At 37.0% G+C, this 15,173-nt stretch overlaps 1 protein-coding gene across 2 annotated transcripts; it reads left to right on the forward strand.

Annotated features, from left to right (window-relative positions):
* The first annotated feature begins 566 nt into the window (after positions 1 to 566).
* On the forward strand, positions 567 to 14,782 carry LOC130010309 (uncharacterized). 2 transcript variants are annotated; one of them, XM_050539254.2, is made up of 5 exons: positions 567 to 596; positions 3,168 to 3,612; positions 7,495 to 8,831; positions 11,471 to 11,688; positions 13,018 to 14,782. In XM_050539254.2, exons 2-5 carry the CDS (start codon positions 3,186 to 3,188, stop codon positions 13,136 to 13,138), a joined length of 2,103 nt encoding a protein of 700 aa, XP_050395211.1. In that variant the 5' UTR covers positions 567 to 596; positions 3,168 to 3,185; the 3' UTR covers positions 13,139 to 14,782. The 2 variants fall into 2 exon arrangements, with proteins under 2 accessions (XP_050395211.1, XP_050395229.1); XM_050539272.2 differs by lacking the exon at positions 567 to 596 and adding an exon at positions 1,056 to 1,076.
* Positions 14,783 to 15,173: the final 391 nt, after the last annotated feature.

Raw genomic sequence — 15,173 nt, forward strand, 5'->3', positions numbered from 1 at the left:
TCAGTGCCTGAAATAATGCCAGGCTGCATTTCCGGCAACCTGTTTTTCAAAATTTTCTGGGGGACGCCCCCTACCCCTAGTTGAAGCTCGTGCCTTTGCCCCCTTAACCTTTGCCGCCACTGGTTTCAAGAAGAATTTATGAAGCAAACTTAGTTTTATGTTTTTTAAGCCGAATACATATTATCAAATCACACACATAGTTTCTACCTGATGAAGGCAATTATTTGAGTAATATATAATTAGCAGGGCCGCAACTATCTCAGATCAACGAGGGAGGTGAGAAATGTTCTCAGGGGTGCAGTAAAATTGACGGACAATGTATTATTGTCGACAATGGAGGGGGGGGATAACTTTTTGCAGGGAGGAAGCCCCCCCCCCCCCTCTTACGGGCCTGATAATTAGGCCTACTGCAGTGTCAGGGTGCAAGTGACTGTGGTTGCAAAAAACTTAAATTCATTATAATTTCATCAAAAAGAAAACTGGGCAAGCCAAGAGAATACGCCCACGTAAAGCGCGGTAAAAACAAAAACATACTGGATTGTAGAGACTATTCTATAAATAGAGCATTACGAGCTGCTGACGACAGTGACAACGAGGTAATATTTACGAAGCTTCTAAATAAAAAATGACATGTAGCCCGAAGTTCAAATGTATTGTTGCTAAGTTGAGACGAAGTGAAGGCATTGTAAATGAGGCTCATATTATTTACCCATATTTGGTTTATTAATGGTCGTTATTTATATTTTGAGTAAGTGTTTAGTCTACTCTCGGTTTCGATTTCAATTTCTTGTCATAGTGGAATACTTCCTCGTTTCAAATTAATAAATATGACTTTGTCTCTGTCTGTTGCGTTTACCACTTTTTTCTTGTGTGGTTCAACTATAGTTTCAGAATATTTGCCATATGGTTTTTATTCAGGACACCGATTTATATTTCGAATTAAAGTCATTATTGGGGTGATTACTCTACTTTCGATTTCTCTTTTCTCGTCATCGTAAATAAAATGCTTCCCCGTTTCTGGTTAAATATTTAACACATTTTGTTATGTGCTTTAGCTATAAGAAAATTTTCTGCAGGTATTTATTTTTCTCTTCCCTTTCGAAGAAGTCTGTTACTATTATAATGGGTTCGTCCATTTTTCATCCGTCCACGTCGAACACATATGTGTCACATTTGTTCAAATACCAATTCTGATTCTAATTGAGCTAGAATATTCAAACTTGGTGTATTTGTTTATCAGTGGAATGTTTGACTGAGTTTGATGATGAACATTTTCTGCTTAAGCAGAGATAAACATTTTGATTAGCTGTGACTTTAAAATACCGGTACCAACTCTTTCTAAATGATTGAGAAATGAAATGGGATTTAACCTCTAATTGATTGAGAGTGGTGGAATTGGGTGTGCAGTTACATAACATCAATAACAAGACTAAGTTCAATAATGTGCATTTTATAATTAATTTTCTGTTTGACCTGAAATCAATTTTAAATGCGAATATGTAGTAACTTAACTTTATGCCATATTAGGCTACTATATTATGCACATGCCTAGGTGCTGAAGGCTTCTCTGGTTCATGCGCATTCAGTACCATGCCATTGTATAATGCCCTACTGTAGAATACCAGTTTAGTACTGTACTTCCATTTACGAGTTGTGTTTTGTTTGAGATATTGTAAATGGTCTCTACTGACGCTGTGTTTATGTTTATGACCCAAAGATGCTTATTAATTTTTAATGATTTTCTATAATTTCTGTCAGAGTTATCATCTGATTAACGGTATTTTTTGTATAATAAATGTTAGCACCAGGAACAGCCAGAAGTCAATCAAATGTTTATTTGTTTCTGGAAATCGCTAACCTGGATTCGAGGTCCTATGTTTGATCCTTGCGTTGACCGAGAAAGTGCAACAGGATTTTGTGGCGTGGTTCTTCCTTGTCAGTGCAGTGTAGGACCGAGGGCCTGGCAAGGGACAACGTACAGTCATTTGGATGGTACGAAAAAAACAAGGTCTTGTGTGCACATGTGGATGCATGTAAAATATCCCTTGACAATTGGAATTCGATATTTCCCTCATGGCACTCTCTATGGTGTATGCCCTTCTTAATTATTTTTTTTGTCCCCCGCCTTTCGAAGAAAGCAGGGGACTATTAAAATGGGTTCGTCCGTCTGTCTGTCCGTCTGTCTGTCCGTCACACTTTTTGGGACACAATAACTCTCTTCCTAATTGAGCTAGAATGTTCAAACTTGGTGTATGTGTTTATTAGGTCAATGCCTTGATGGAGTTCGAAGATGAGCATTTTCCGCTTAGGGTAAGCAGAGATAAGCAATTTGATTGGTTGATGCTTTGGGACACGATAACTCTCTTCCTAATTGGGGTAGAATGTTCAAACTTGGTGTATGTGTTGATTAGGTCAATGCCTTGATGGAGTTCGAAGATGAGCATTTTCCGCTTAGGGTAAGCAGAGATAAGCAATTTGATTGGTTGATGCTTTGGGACACGATAACTTTTAATTGAGCTAGAATGTTCAAACTTGGTATATGTGTTTATTAGGTCAATGCCTTGATGGAGTTCGAAGATGAGCATTTTCCGCTTAGGGTAAGCAGAGATAAGCAATTTGATTGGTTGATACTTTGGGGCACGATAACTCTCTTCCTAATTGAGCTAGAATGTTCAAACTTGGTGTATGTGTTGATTAGGTCATGCCTTGATGGAGTTCGAAGATGAGCATTTTCCGCTTAGGGTAAGCAGAGATAAGCAATTTGATTGGTTGATGCTTTGGGACACGATAACTTTAGTTCTAATTAAGTGAGATTGATGAAACTTGGTGTATAGTTTCATTACAGTAATACCTTGACTAAGTTTGATAATGAGCATTTTCTGCTCAGGGTAAGCAGAGCGATACGCAATTTGATTGGTCGAGACTTTGGAAAACAATAACTCTCCTACTTTGATTGTCCCCCGCCTTTCGAAGAAAGCAGGGAACTATTAAAATGGGTTCGTCCGTCTGTCTGTTTGTCTGTCTGTCCGTTCCGCTTATTTGTGATAAATTTATATGTGTCCTCTAATTATTTTCCTATTTCGGCGGGGGACATCAGCCTCACTGTTGGCTTGTTTATTACCTTTTGGCGAGCCTCACCAAATGTAATATTTTTTTTTAATTTTCAGTTGTAAATAATTAACATTATGGCATCTAGCAAAGTTAATGTGCAGCAGAAATTAAAAAATGATATGGTTGTTTTTGTTGAATGTGGTGACATATTCTCCGTCAAAGCTGATGTCTTAGTTTATAGTTCTGGATCATCAAAGAAGAACCCAGGTGCAATTGCACGGCAGTTGGACATACGCGGAGGTGTGAGTTACAGGAATGCACTTGCCAAGTTACACAAAACACACAAATTCCTTGCAGAAGGAAACGTATATGAACTGCATCCAGGTGATTTATACATAGAATTTAAAAGTATCTACTTAGCAGTAACAACCATGTACACTGGACGTACCAGTACAGATTTATCAAAATGGGTAGAGAAACTTAAGAAATTGTATTCTACAATACTTCACAAGGCAGAAAAGAGTAAAATACAAATGATCACTTTACCCATTTTGGGATCAGGTAACATTGTATGCATGTATTTAATCATCTAATATGTACTTGTATCCAGTTTAAGGCTGACCATTCAATTTTGATGAGCGTCCAATTTACAAGCGCCTCATTTCTCGACCACTGTTCAAATATGATAATTAATTGGGAAATTATTAAAATCTGATCAGACATAAAAACTTGGTGAAACAAACTCAAAATTTCGAAAACAGTCCGAAAACATTCCAAGAATGTTTACTGTAAGACAGTATAACTATTACAAGTCTCAGTTATCTCTAATGAAATGGAATGCAATTGGGCTTAACTTATACATCTTTAGTATTAAAGAGAAGTTGATAAATTTCTAAAATATCAGGTGATCAAAAAATAGAATTGGCCGAACTTTAACACAGTTTGATTAAAACAGGGTTCCCGCGGTCCTTGAAAATCCTTGAATATCCTTAAATTTAAAATTTCATTTTCAAGGTCTTGAATATCCTTGAATTTCGCGGAAATAGAAAAATATCGGTGAATTTCAGTTGAGATCCTTAATTTTGTTTCAAATGTCTTCGTTATGAGATTATAACGATAGTTGGTAATGTTTTGGTTATTTTTAAGATGAAAAATTGTAACTTTAGGCTAAAAAATGTCCTTGAAAATCCTTGAATTTGACGTATATTTATTCTTGAATATCCTTGAAAAAATGTTTGACGAAGCCACGGGAACCCTGTAAAATACAGATCTATATTTCGTTCGTTTTTTTATACGCCCACATTGAAATGTGGTCGTATGTTGTTGTCGCTTCTGTCCGTCTAGAGGCTACAGTTAATATCCAATTGACTTTAGATTAATATACACAGTGGTTAAGGGCACATTTTGGGTGTGTTCCTATTTCAGATCGGTAGGGACAGGGCACCTTTAGGTGTGATCATATTGGTGGGGCAGGGTTGTTACAAAAGAGAGAGAGAGATACAGAGAGAGACAGAGAGAATTTAATGTCCACTCAACACAAACTATCATGGTACAATTTTATTTTATGCCCACATTAAAATGTGGTCGTATATTGTTGACGCACCCTGTCTGCCCCGTGACCACACTTACTTGTGCAAGCTCTAGAGGCTAAATTTAATGTCCAGTTGACTTTAAATTTATTCACAGTGTCTATAGTCATGAGATAAAGAAGCCTATTGATTTTCAACGATTTCCGATAATTACTGCCAGAGTTATGGCCCTTGATTTGGAGGCTAAAGTTAATATCCAATTGGCTTTATATTTATGCACAGTGTTTAAGGTCAGAGTTACTGCCAGAGTTATGGCCCTTGATCACTTTGAAATATCTTGTGGATGCTGCAGACGCTAAAGTTAATACGAAGAATCCTATTGATTTTCAACTATTTCCGATAATTACTGCCAGAGTTATGGCCCTTTACTTTTTCGAAAAATCTTGTAGAAACTATAGAGTCTAAAGTTGATATCCGATTTACATAAAATTTATACACAGTGTTTAAGGTTATGAGACAAAGAATACTATTGATTTGTCAACAATTTCCGATAATTACGGCCAGAGTTATGATCCTTGATCACTTTAGAATATCTTTTGGACTCTTTAGTAGCTAGATGCTAAAGTTAATATCTGACTGACCTTAAATTTATACACAGTGTTTAAGATCAATAGACGAAGCAGTCTAATTACTGCTAGAGTTATAGCCCTTAACCTCTTTGAAAAATCTTGTAGAAGCTCTAGAGTCTAAAGTTAATATCCAATTGACTTTATATACTACTCAAAAGAAGTTAAGGGTCAACCAATTATTTTTGTTTGACATTTTATTAGACACAGGCAACATGCAAATCAAAACTTTTAAGCACACTTTTGGTCAGAATGAGTTCAATATGTCTCAAAGTTGAGTCTGTTATGCAAAGCATATGCACTTTTTATACACAACTATTCTGAGGATCTGATGAAAATTCGCCATTTTGAGCATAATGAGGTCCAAACTGTCTCAAATTCGATAACTTTGTTAATAATGAATGAAACCACTACATGCTCGTAAGCAGTCGACACAACGACGAGGCATGCTGTCGATCAGACGTCGAAAAAACATCTGGGGAATGGCCTGCCACTCTGCCTGAAGGAATTGCACCAATTCTTGAAGATTATCAGGTTGCCTATGATTGTCTCTCACACGTCTGCCCAACTCATCCCATGCATGCTCAATTGGTGCCAAGTCAGGAGAGTATGCAGGCCAATCCATTCGTTGAATACCATTTTGGGTGAGAAAATCATTAACAACTCGTGCTCTATGCGGTCTAGCATTGTCATCTTGAAGAACAGAACCTGCTCCAATTTGATGAAGACTTGGGATGACAAAAGGCTGTAAAATTTCGTCTCTGTACCTGATATCCGTCAAATTTCCTTGGACAACGAAAAGAGGAGTCATGTGATGTACCGAAATTCCAGCCCACACCATTACCGTACCACCTCCAAAGCGATGGCGTTGTCTGACGTTAACATCAGCAAATCTGTCTCCTTGCCGCCTATAGACGCGAAGTCTGCCATCATTGAACTGTAATGCAAATCGGGACTCATCAGTGAAGAGTACCCGCCCCCATTGTCGCCGTCTCCAGTCTCAATGACGTGTGCACCAGTCACGACGTGCTGCCCTATGACGTTGAAGAATAGGTGGTCGAACCGCTTGTTGTCGAGATTGAATGTTGTGGGCTCGCAGACGATTTCTTGCGGTCTGGTCCGATACCTGAACACGACTTGCATTTCGCAGTTCATCTCTCAGACATCTCGCTGTAACTACGCGCTGACGTAAGGCCATTTGAATGACATGCCTGTCTTGACGTTGCGACGTTGATCTTGGCCTACCAGACCGTGGGCAATTCTGAATTGAATTGGTTGCCTGGAAACACTGCCATAGTCTCCCAATCACATTCTGGCTACAACCGATTTTCTGTGCCACATTCCTCTGTGTAAAACCCTGTTGAAGCCACGCAATGGCTCTTCCTCTGTCAAGTTCACTCAGCTGACGTCTGACCATGTTGAAATTTCAACTGAGAGCAGCACGGTCATGGAAGGTTTTTTTATGCCAAAACTGTTAATGGAAAATGCATAGTGCACGTGCATGGACATAATCAACTCCAAAAAGTCGTACCCTACTGCGTTTGGGCGATGCAAACAGTTTTGTGGAGCCTTGTTTTGATCTTCAGGTTATGGTTTCTAAGGAGACTGTCAAAATTGTTTTGTTTGAAAATGACATATACCTTATGCTTGTACAAAGGTTTTGTCTTCAGGATATCGTGAACCAATTTTGATACGATTTCCGCCAATAATTTTATATATATATCTGATATGTGCATAGACAATTAAGTGGTAGAAAAAAAGGTTTGACCCTTAACTTCTTTTGAGTAGTATATTTATACACAATGTTAAAGGTCATGAGAGACTATAATCAATTCCCAATGCCATCGGCTGCCTGCGATATTTAGCAGATTGGAATACATTTTGTGAAGGACAATTAAACGTAAAAATGGATAATCAAGAATGATTTTTTTATCCTACCGACTTTAGAAATGGTGATCCAGGCTAGTTTAAAATTCAAAAGCTAATATCTTGGTTCAGCGTGGAGCAATTTGACTGAAATTTTCAGTATATTCTATTTACATTATCTATTTTTTAACTTTTATAGCGAGAACTGTCAACTCTTTATCTAATCTCCCATAATGCCCCTTTAAAGGACAAGTGTAGACTACTTGTAGGATCTATGCAGAACATGCTTGTTTTAATTCAGTTAAAACATCTTAATATTCTATGGGTGGGTTTACCAAGCAATGTAGTATTCGGTCAATTTTTTTTTTTTTGGAACACCAGATATAATAGTCTTTGAATACAATGTTTTCTATTTATTTCAGGTTTGGCAAACGGACCAGTTGATAAGTGTATAAAAGCAGCTATTGAAAGTTTTAATGATTTCAAACGTAAACATTTATTATTCATTAATATAGTTTCTAATGATTACAATACATACTTAAAGATATGTGATGAATTAAAGTCAAGGGCACCAGTAGACACTAAAATTACATCATCATCTACAAGTTCAAAAAACAGTTTTAAAAAATCCTTTGATACTGATGCAACACATTCAATAAAACAGATGCCAGGGGGACGGAGCTATGCTGATGTCACTGTTTCACAAAAGAATGATGGTAGTAGATCGCAAAATATTGATGATATGCAATGTAAAACAGAAAAAACCAAAACAAAACGCAGAATATCAAAGGAGAGATCCAAATCCCCAAATCGTCAACGTACTAATGAGAGCTATGAAGACGTAGAAAATAATCGTCCTTCGAATATAGCACAAAGAAAACGACGACCAAATCTGGCAGACAAAATCTCAAAGAAATCGGACAATGTTGGATCATCCACAAATGGTACGACTTACAGACAAGATGGTTTAAAAGACAAGGAAGAGTACCCTCCCTTGAAAAATGGAAACTCTGATTCACCTCACGATCAATTCAAATTCGATGAAGCAAGAAAAAACAGAAAGACTTCCAGGAAGTCTTCAGAGGAATATCAAAATGATGACGACTGTGGTGATACTTCTTACAGTTCAATAGAAGATACTGTTTCTGATTCTATTCGTAAGCATAAGCATAAGGAGTCTAGTGTGGACAAAATCTGTGAACATTGTCGAAAAGTTAATTGTGGGTTTAGTCTTAGTTTAACATGTGGTCATACAGTCTGCGGTAAATGTGGGGGGAAAAATGAAGTATGTCCATCTATTCATCTGTCCACTTGTGAACATTGTAACAAAAAATTCACAGGTCCTGACTGTTCACTTAGTTGCGGCCATCGTCTTTGCCTTAAGTGTGGGGCAGCTAATGACGTCTGTCCAATTGCAAGAGGTAAGGATCCTGAATATGAAAATACCTTACAAAGAGAAATGCAAAATGGCAGTGACGAGGAAGAAGATGACATTGAAACTTGCGCTATCTGTATGGATGTAGCTTATAATCCAAAATGTTTGAGTAAATGTGGCCATGTTTTTTGTACAGATTGTATTGAGACCTGTTTTAAACTTTACAAACCTGTCTGTCCAACTTGTGGAACAACTTATGGTATTTTGAAAGGTGATCAGCCAACTGGTGTCATGAAGATCACAAAGTCCTATAGAGGAGTAGAAGGAGAAGAAAATTGTGGCTGCTATGAGATAAATTATGCTTTTTCGTCTGGTGTTCAAGATGTAAGTACATATACATGTAACCAATGTTATAGCCAATGATAATCAAAAAGCGTGGGGCAAACAATGGGGCGGAGCGATAGAATGGGGTCACATGCTACGTTCTCCCCCCCCCCCCCACACACACACACACACACACACACCCAGAAAAAAAAATATACCAGAGGCCCTTTTCTAACAACTCTTTTAAAAATAAAACTACCAGTACTTAGGCTGACCTTAAAAATATCTTTGTTTCACCAAACCCGACCCACAATCGAGGAGAAGGGTCGGTAGGTCGGTTTTTTTTTCAGATTTTTTTTTAAAGTCAGAGAAATCAATACAGAAAACTTATTAGCTGTATACTACAGATTCATTAATTTTGTTTAATGAATTTGGGGTCTGACGTAAAAAGTAACGAACTGAAAGTTTTTATTAAACTTAAGAGCTAATTTGACAGCTTAATAATTTTCCGGGTGGAAACATTCGTCTTCTTTATTGGCAAACAAATCAATGACATCGGGATTTTTCGTGATGCCCGACTCGCACACGATTAGCCACAAACTTGAAGTGTGAAACTCCTTCAACACGTTTTTAACGATAGTGCGCGTTGTGCTTTCATTTTTCTCGAAAACGGATATTGAAAATATCGTCGTCATGTTTAAAACTACGCACCACAGACATAGAGGCAGAATTATTTCGTGGGAATGGACGTGTATTCGTCTGCAACCATTTTGTTGAGAAGCGACACCTATGACGCTTTCGTCTTGATCAACCAGTTTCAATAATGAATCAAACCATAGCCATAGTATAGGGAAATAACTCTCATGATATATTTCAGGTTGACACACAAAATAAAATAAAAAGATCGTGGAAAAGTGCAATAAAATAATTTAAGTCGGGGGTGGTTTTAGTTAGTCGGTCGCGTTAGGCGAAACAAAGATATTTTTAAGGTCAGCCTTATCTAGGCATAAATATTGAAATGAAATGAAATAGGTTTTAATGTCCTTATTTTCTGCACAGATGGGACTAATGAAAACAGACATACTATGTACTATGAGGGAAATTTGGTCCGGACAGTGGCACTATACGTGCACAATTAAATGTGTATACAATACAAAACCTACTTTTTACAGTATTACTTTCAATCTGAACAACTAGACATTATTGAATTGATCCAACTCATCTATAAGATTTACTTGAGATCTGCCCGCTGGAGCCCTGAAGATCGTGTAATTGTACAGATCAATTAATCTTTTTCTTCTGGTGTTCATGATTTTATAGGTTTTTAAAAGGAAAGGAAAGACATCTTTTCGTTCAGATGGAGGATAAGAATCCTATGTCCTTACATATGTTGAAGTGTAAAAGTACCCATGACAGTTGGAATACACCGATGATCAGGCGTTATTTGTACTATTAGGGCAAATTCCCTTGTCGTAAAGTAGGACTTTTCATTTCATTCTTCAGTTCACGGTCGCTCTATCCTGAATAGAGTCAAGTGGCATGGTTTCTATTCCCCGCTAGTACATGAAAAATGAGTAGGCCGTCTGTCCAACCTCATGTTTTTTCTCCGGGTCATCTGGTTTTTTTCCCACTGCTAAAGACCCAAACACGCAAGCAAATTATTTTAACAAAGTTGAACCATATGTTAGCTCCGAAATGACCTAGTTTGTGTCAAGTGGACGTTAAACCCCATTTCTCTGAATGAAGGAGACTTTTTAACGGCCACATTGAAATGTGGTTGTATATTGTCGTCGCCCCCGTATATTGTGGACGCTCTAGAGGCTAAAGTTAATATCCGATTGACTTTAAATTTATACAGTGTTTAAGGGAAGAAGCCTATTGATTTTCAGGGATTTCCGATAATTACTGCAAGAAGTATGGCTCTTGATCACTTCAAAAATCTTGTGGACGCCCTAGAGGTCAAAGTTAATATCCGATTGACTTTAAATTTATACACAGTGTTTAAGGTCATGAGACAAAGAAATCTATTGATTTTCAGCGATTTTCAATAATTACTGCCAGAGTTATGGCCCTTGATCACTTCAAAAAATCTTGTGGATGCTCTAGAGGCCAAAGTGAATATCCAATTGACTTTAAATTTATATACAGTGTTTAAGGTCATGAGACGAAGAAGCCTATTGCTTTTCAGCGATTTCCGATAAATACTGCCAGAGGCAGAGTTATGGCCCTTGATCACTTTGAAAAATCTTGTGGACGCTCTAGAGGCTAAAGATAATATACGATTGACTTTAAATTTATACACAATGTTTAAGGTCATTAGACGAAGAAGTCTATTGATTTTCAGCGATTTCAGATAATTACTGCCAGAGTTATGGCCCTTGATCACTTAAAAAAATCTTGTAAATGCCCTAAAGGCTAAAGTTAATATCCGATTGACTTTAAATTTATACACAGTGTTTGTGGTCATGAGACGAAGAATCATATTGAGTTATGGCCCTTGATCATCCGATTGACTTCAGATTGATACACAGAGTTTAAGGTCTTGAGACAAACAGCTAAATTCATGATATTAAAAGTTTTGTATACTAAAGGTTAGCATGGGGCAGAAGTTCTGCCGCAGAACATTATGTTCCATTGCCTGGCAACCTATCTTTAATTTTATTGTTAAGTCCTTTATGGTTTTTTTTTTTATGTTTTAGGAGAATCATCCAAATCCAGGCACCAGGTATTTACCTACAAGTCGTACAGCCTATTTACCGGCTACAACCGAGGGTAAAAATGTCTGTAAGATGTTAATAGTAGCATTTAAAAGAAAACTGATTTTTACGGTGGGAAGATCTACAACAACCGGACAAGAAAATCGTATTACGTGGAATGATATACACCATAAAACATCCATGTCAGGCGGTCCGACGCAGTAAGTATTGTTGTATTGTGCAAATCATAAAACATCCATGAAAGGCAGTCCAACACAGGGGCTTAATCTAGCATTATGGTAGAGTGCAGATCCAGAGTCAATATTTATATAATCACATAGTGGTACAGACAGATAGATCTAATTGTTAAGGCCAACTCGATTTTCGTCAAAGTCGCTAAGATGTAAATAAGGTTAGGGCACATGATTGTTGGCGGGATTGTAGGTTAGGGTTAGGCTAAGGTTATCACTAGGGTTAGGGTTAGGATTAGCGCTAGTCCTGTTTACATTTTGTGACATTTGACAAAACTTGAACTTGGCCTCAAAAAAATCTAAGTGAAATGAAATGAAATGGGGTTTAACATCCTAATGTTTTGCTCCGAACTGGGCTAATGAAGACGGGCACGGCAATATGTACACGGGACCTCGGTTTTTCGTCCCATCCGAAGGACTAGACAGCTTTCCTTGTCAGCCCCTCCGTCTTGCATTACTGACAAGGGAGAACCACGCCGGAAAATCTGGATGAACTTTCTCGGCCAATGCAGGGATCGAACACCTAGCAAGCCAGCGTCTTACCCACTTAGCCACGTGATCCCCTAAAAAAAAAAATCTTAACGGGTACCGACTATTTATTACTTGTCGGTAGCAACAGGGTTAGTAAAGACACACATATAATACGCTATGAGGGAATATTTGTGACTGTCGTTTGTCTGTCTGTCTGTCTGTTTGTCTGTCTGTTCGGGGTTGGGGGCTACACTAGGTCTGCCCCGTGTCTGAAATTTGGGGTATAGGGGTAGCTCGGACCGGGGAGTAACATAGGCCAGGTGGCCTTAGTCTACCACTTCCGGTTTCAGGGTTATGACCCCCGAGCGAAGCCGGGCATTCTTCTAGTATTTATATAATCATACAAGTGGTACAGACTATTTACAGCTTCTCTGTACTCTGTAGCAACTGGGTTAGTAAAGACACACATATGCTATAAGGGAAATATTATTGAACTGATAAAGGTACTTTAACCTACATTTTAACCATAGATTGAGATGTAAGTTGAATGGCTGGCAATGGAGGTTTTTGACTATAGACAAATTTACAGCTTTTCTGTAAACCTGTCAATAAAGCACACGTCAGTGTCACATAAAATATTATGCTCAAATTCAAGCTTTTTATTTCATATCTATAGCTTTAGTTTATCCAGTGTTCGGTATTTCATGTGTGTAGCTTTGGTTTATCCAGTGATCTGTATTTCATATGTGTAGCTTTGATTTGTCCAGCGTTTTTTATTTCATATATGTAGCTTTGGTTTATTCAATGTTCTGGTTTTCATATTTGTAGCTTTGGTTTTCCAGACCCCACATATTTGAATCGTGTAAAGGAAGAATTAGCCAGTAAAGGAATAACAGAAGATGACATCCGAGATGTTAGACTACGTGATAGTGAAGTCATCTATGCTTAATGTATATAAATATGACTTAACAATTGACAATAATGACCATATTGTATAAGGCCATTGTCTAGCTAATCAGACTTGATGACGGCAGCAAAGACAACTTGAAAATAAAATATTAAAGATATATTATGTAAGATTGAGATAAAGGGCTGATTGTTTTTATACGCCCACATTGAAATGTGGTCGTATATTGTTGTCACCCCCGGCCTTGTGGACGCTCTATAGGCTAAAGTTAATATCCTATTGACTTTAAAGGTCACCGGAAATGGTTTATAAATTTTTTAAATAATGCAAGTAATTATGTCAACATATCATTTCCATAAGTATAACACGAACCCGAATGTCAATATTACCTGCAACAGGTAAATTTCAACGTTAGCAATTTCCGCCATTCTCCGTGGGTAGTCGTAACTTTCCGTAAATGTGACGTCATTTTAGTCCCTCTGCTCATATTCTAGTCTATATTTCTATGTGCAGAAGGACTAAAATGACGTCACGGATTGCTTATTGACGGAAAGTTCCGACTACCGACGGAGAACTGGCGGAAATTACTAATGTTGAAATTTACCTGTTGCAGGTAATATTGACGTTCGGGCTAGGGTTATACTTATGGAAAGGATATGTTGACATAATTACTTTCACTTTCCTAACGTTAGCATGGGGCAGAACTTTATAAAAACCAAATTCTAATGGTTTTCTGATAATTACTTGTTACTCTTAATCAGATTTTAATGTATTATAAATGTTTCATTACCGAAAAAAGTAAAAATATGCGACAACTCTTGTTGACTGCCCGTACGATATAGCTGCTGTGGGCGTATGTTTCGTTGCCTGGCAACCTATCTTTTCTATAATAGTTAACAAATAGATAATGAAAAATGAATATATTGAAAATTTGATTCAAATTACTTTATTCTGAGTGAAGTTATTACTGTTTGAAGATGTATCGTAGATCATTAATTATCATAGTAATGTTACTAGATAAAGGTGATTAAGTCTGGATTATCCATTTTGTCCATCCGATGGTCTGGAGAGTTAATTATGGGGCTTGTAATGTTAATAAATGTCTAAATAAAACATTGGAAGCCAAAATAACGACTGACCGCTTTAACCCTTAAAAGCCTGACTAGAAATAATTGAATGAAAAATCTTCCACTGAGTCAATAACTACCTATCTAATGATCCAAGAATTCGGAATGGCAGTTTCATTGCTCCATATCCAGGTTTGTGATTTATTGAAGAGATACTAGATAAAGTTCTATTTCCGCAGGACAGAGACACTCGTTTGAACACTCCAGAATTAAATTCTGGTGAACAAGACGATGTGGTACCACAATTATATTTCAAGTGAATAAGAAAAGGCTGTCTATAATTATATACATATAATTGTTTGAGACCTTTTAGTGTCTTGTAAACACTCCTGTTATTTTTCCGTCTATTGATTTACCCAAAACACACTGTATTTCAAATAAAACAACATATTTTTATTGTTTTTTTCTTTCTTTTTATATACATAGATGTTTAATATATTATATCAAAACTTTACCCTTTTTTTTAACAGAATGACAACTCTTATTGTTATGCTAATTAATTATATTGAGTGAGTGTTGCGTTGTATTTATATAATATTAAATAAACCGTTAAATACTAGATGTGTATGATGTTTTCTTTCTCTATATCAATAGGTGATTAATTTTCCCTAAATTTTACCCTTTTTTAATAGTTCTGAAAAGAAAACGGAAATAAATGAATCCACTATGATGGACTCAGACTAGTAATTATTTCCCCTTATTTCATGATGGACGAATGTAGTGTGAGTTATAAATAGACAATTTTTTCCTTAATTTTTTTCTCCCCTCTTCCTGCATTTTTGGGTTGACTTTTTGGTCTAGAATTGGAGAAAGGGATCAAATTTGCAATTTCATAGCAGTTTTGGGTAATACTGATGATATTACAGTTGAGGGATAGGGGATGTAAAGTGTCTTTCTGCAGAGCAATCATTGTGTCGGAAGTGAGATTTTCACCCAAGTCAACATCAAAT

Source organism: Patella vulgata, chromosome 1 (assembly GCF_932274485.2).
Source record: "Patella vulgata chromosome 1, xgPatVulg1.2, whole genome shotgun sequence".
NCBI classification, from domain to species: Eukaryota; Metazoa; Mollusca; class Gastropoda; family Patellidae; genus Patella; species Patella vulgata.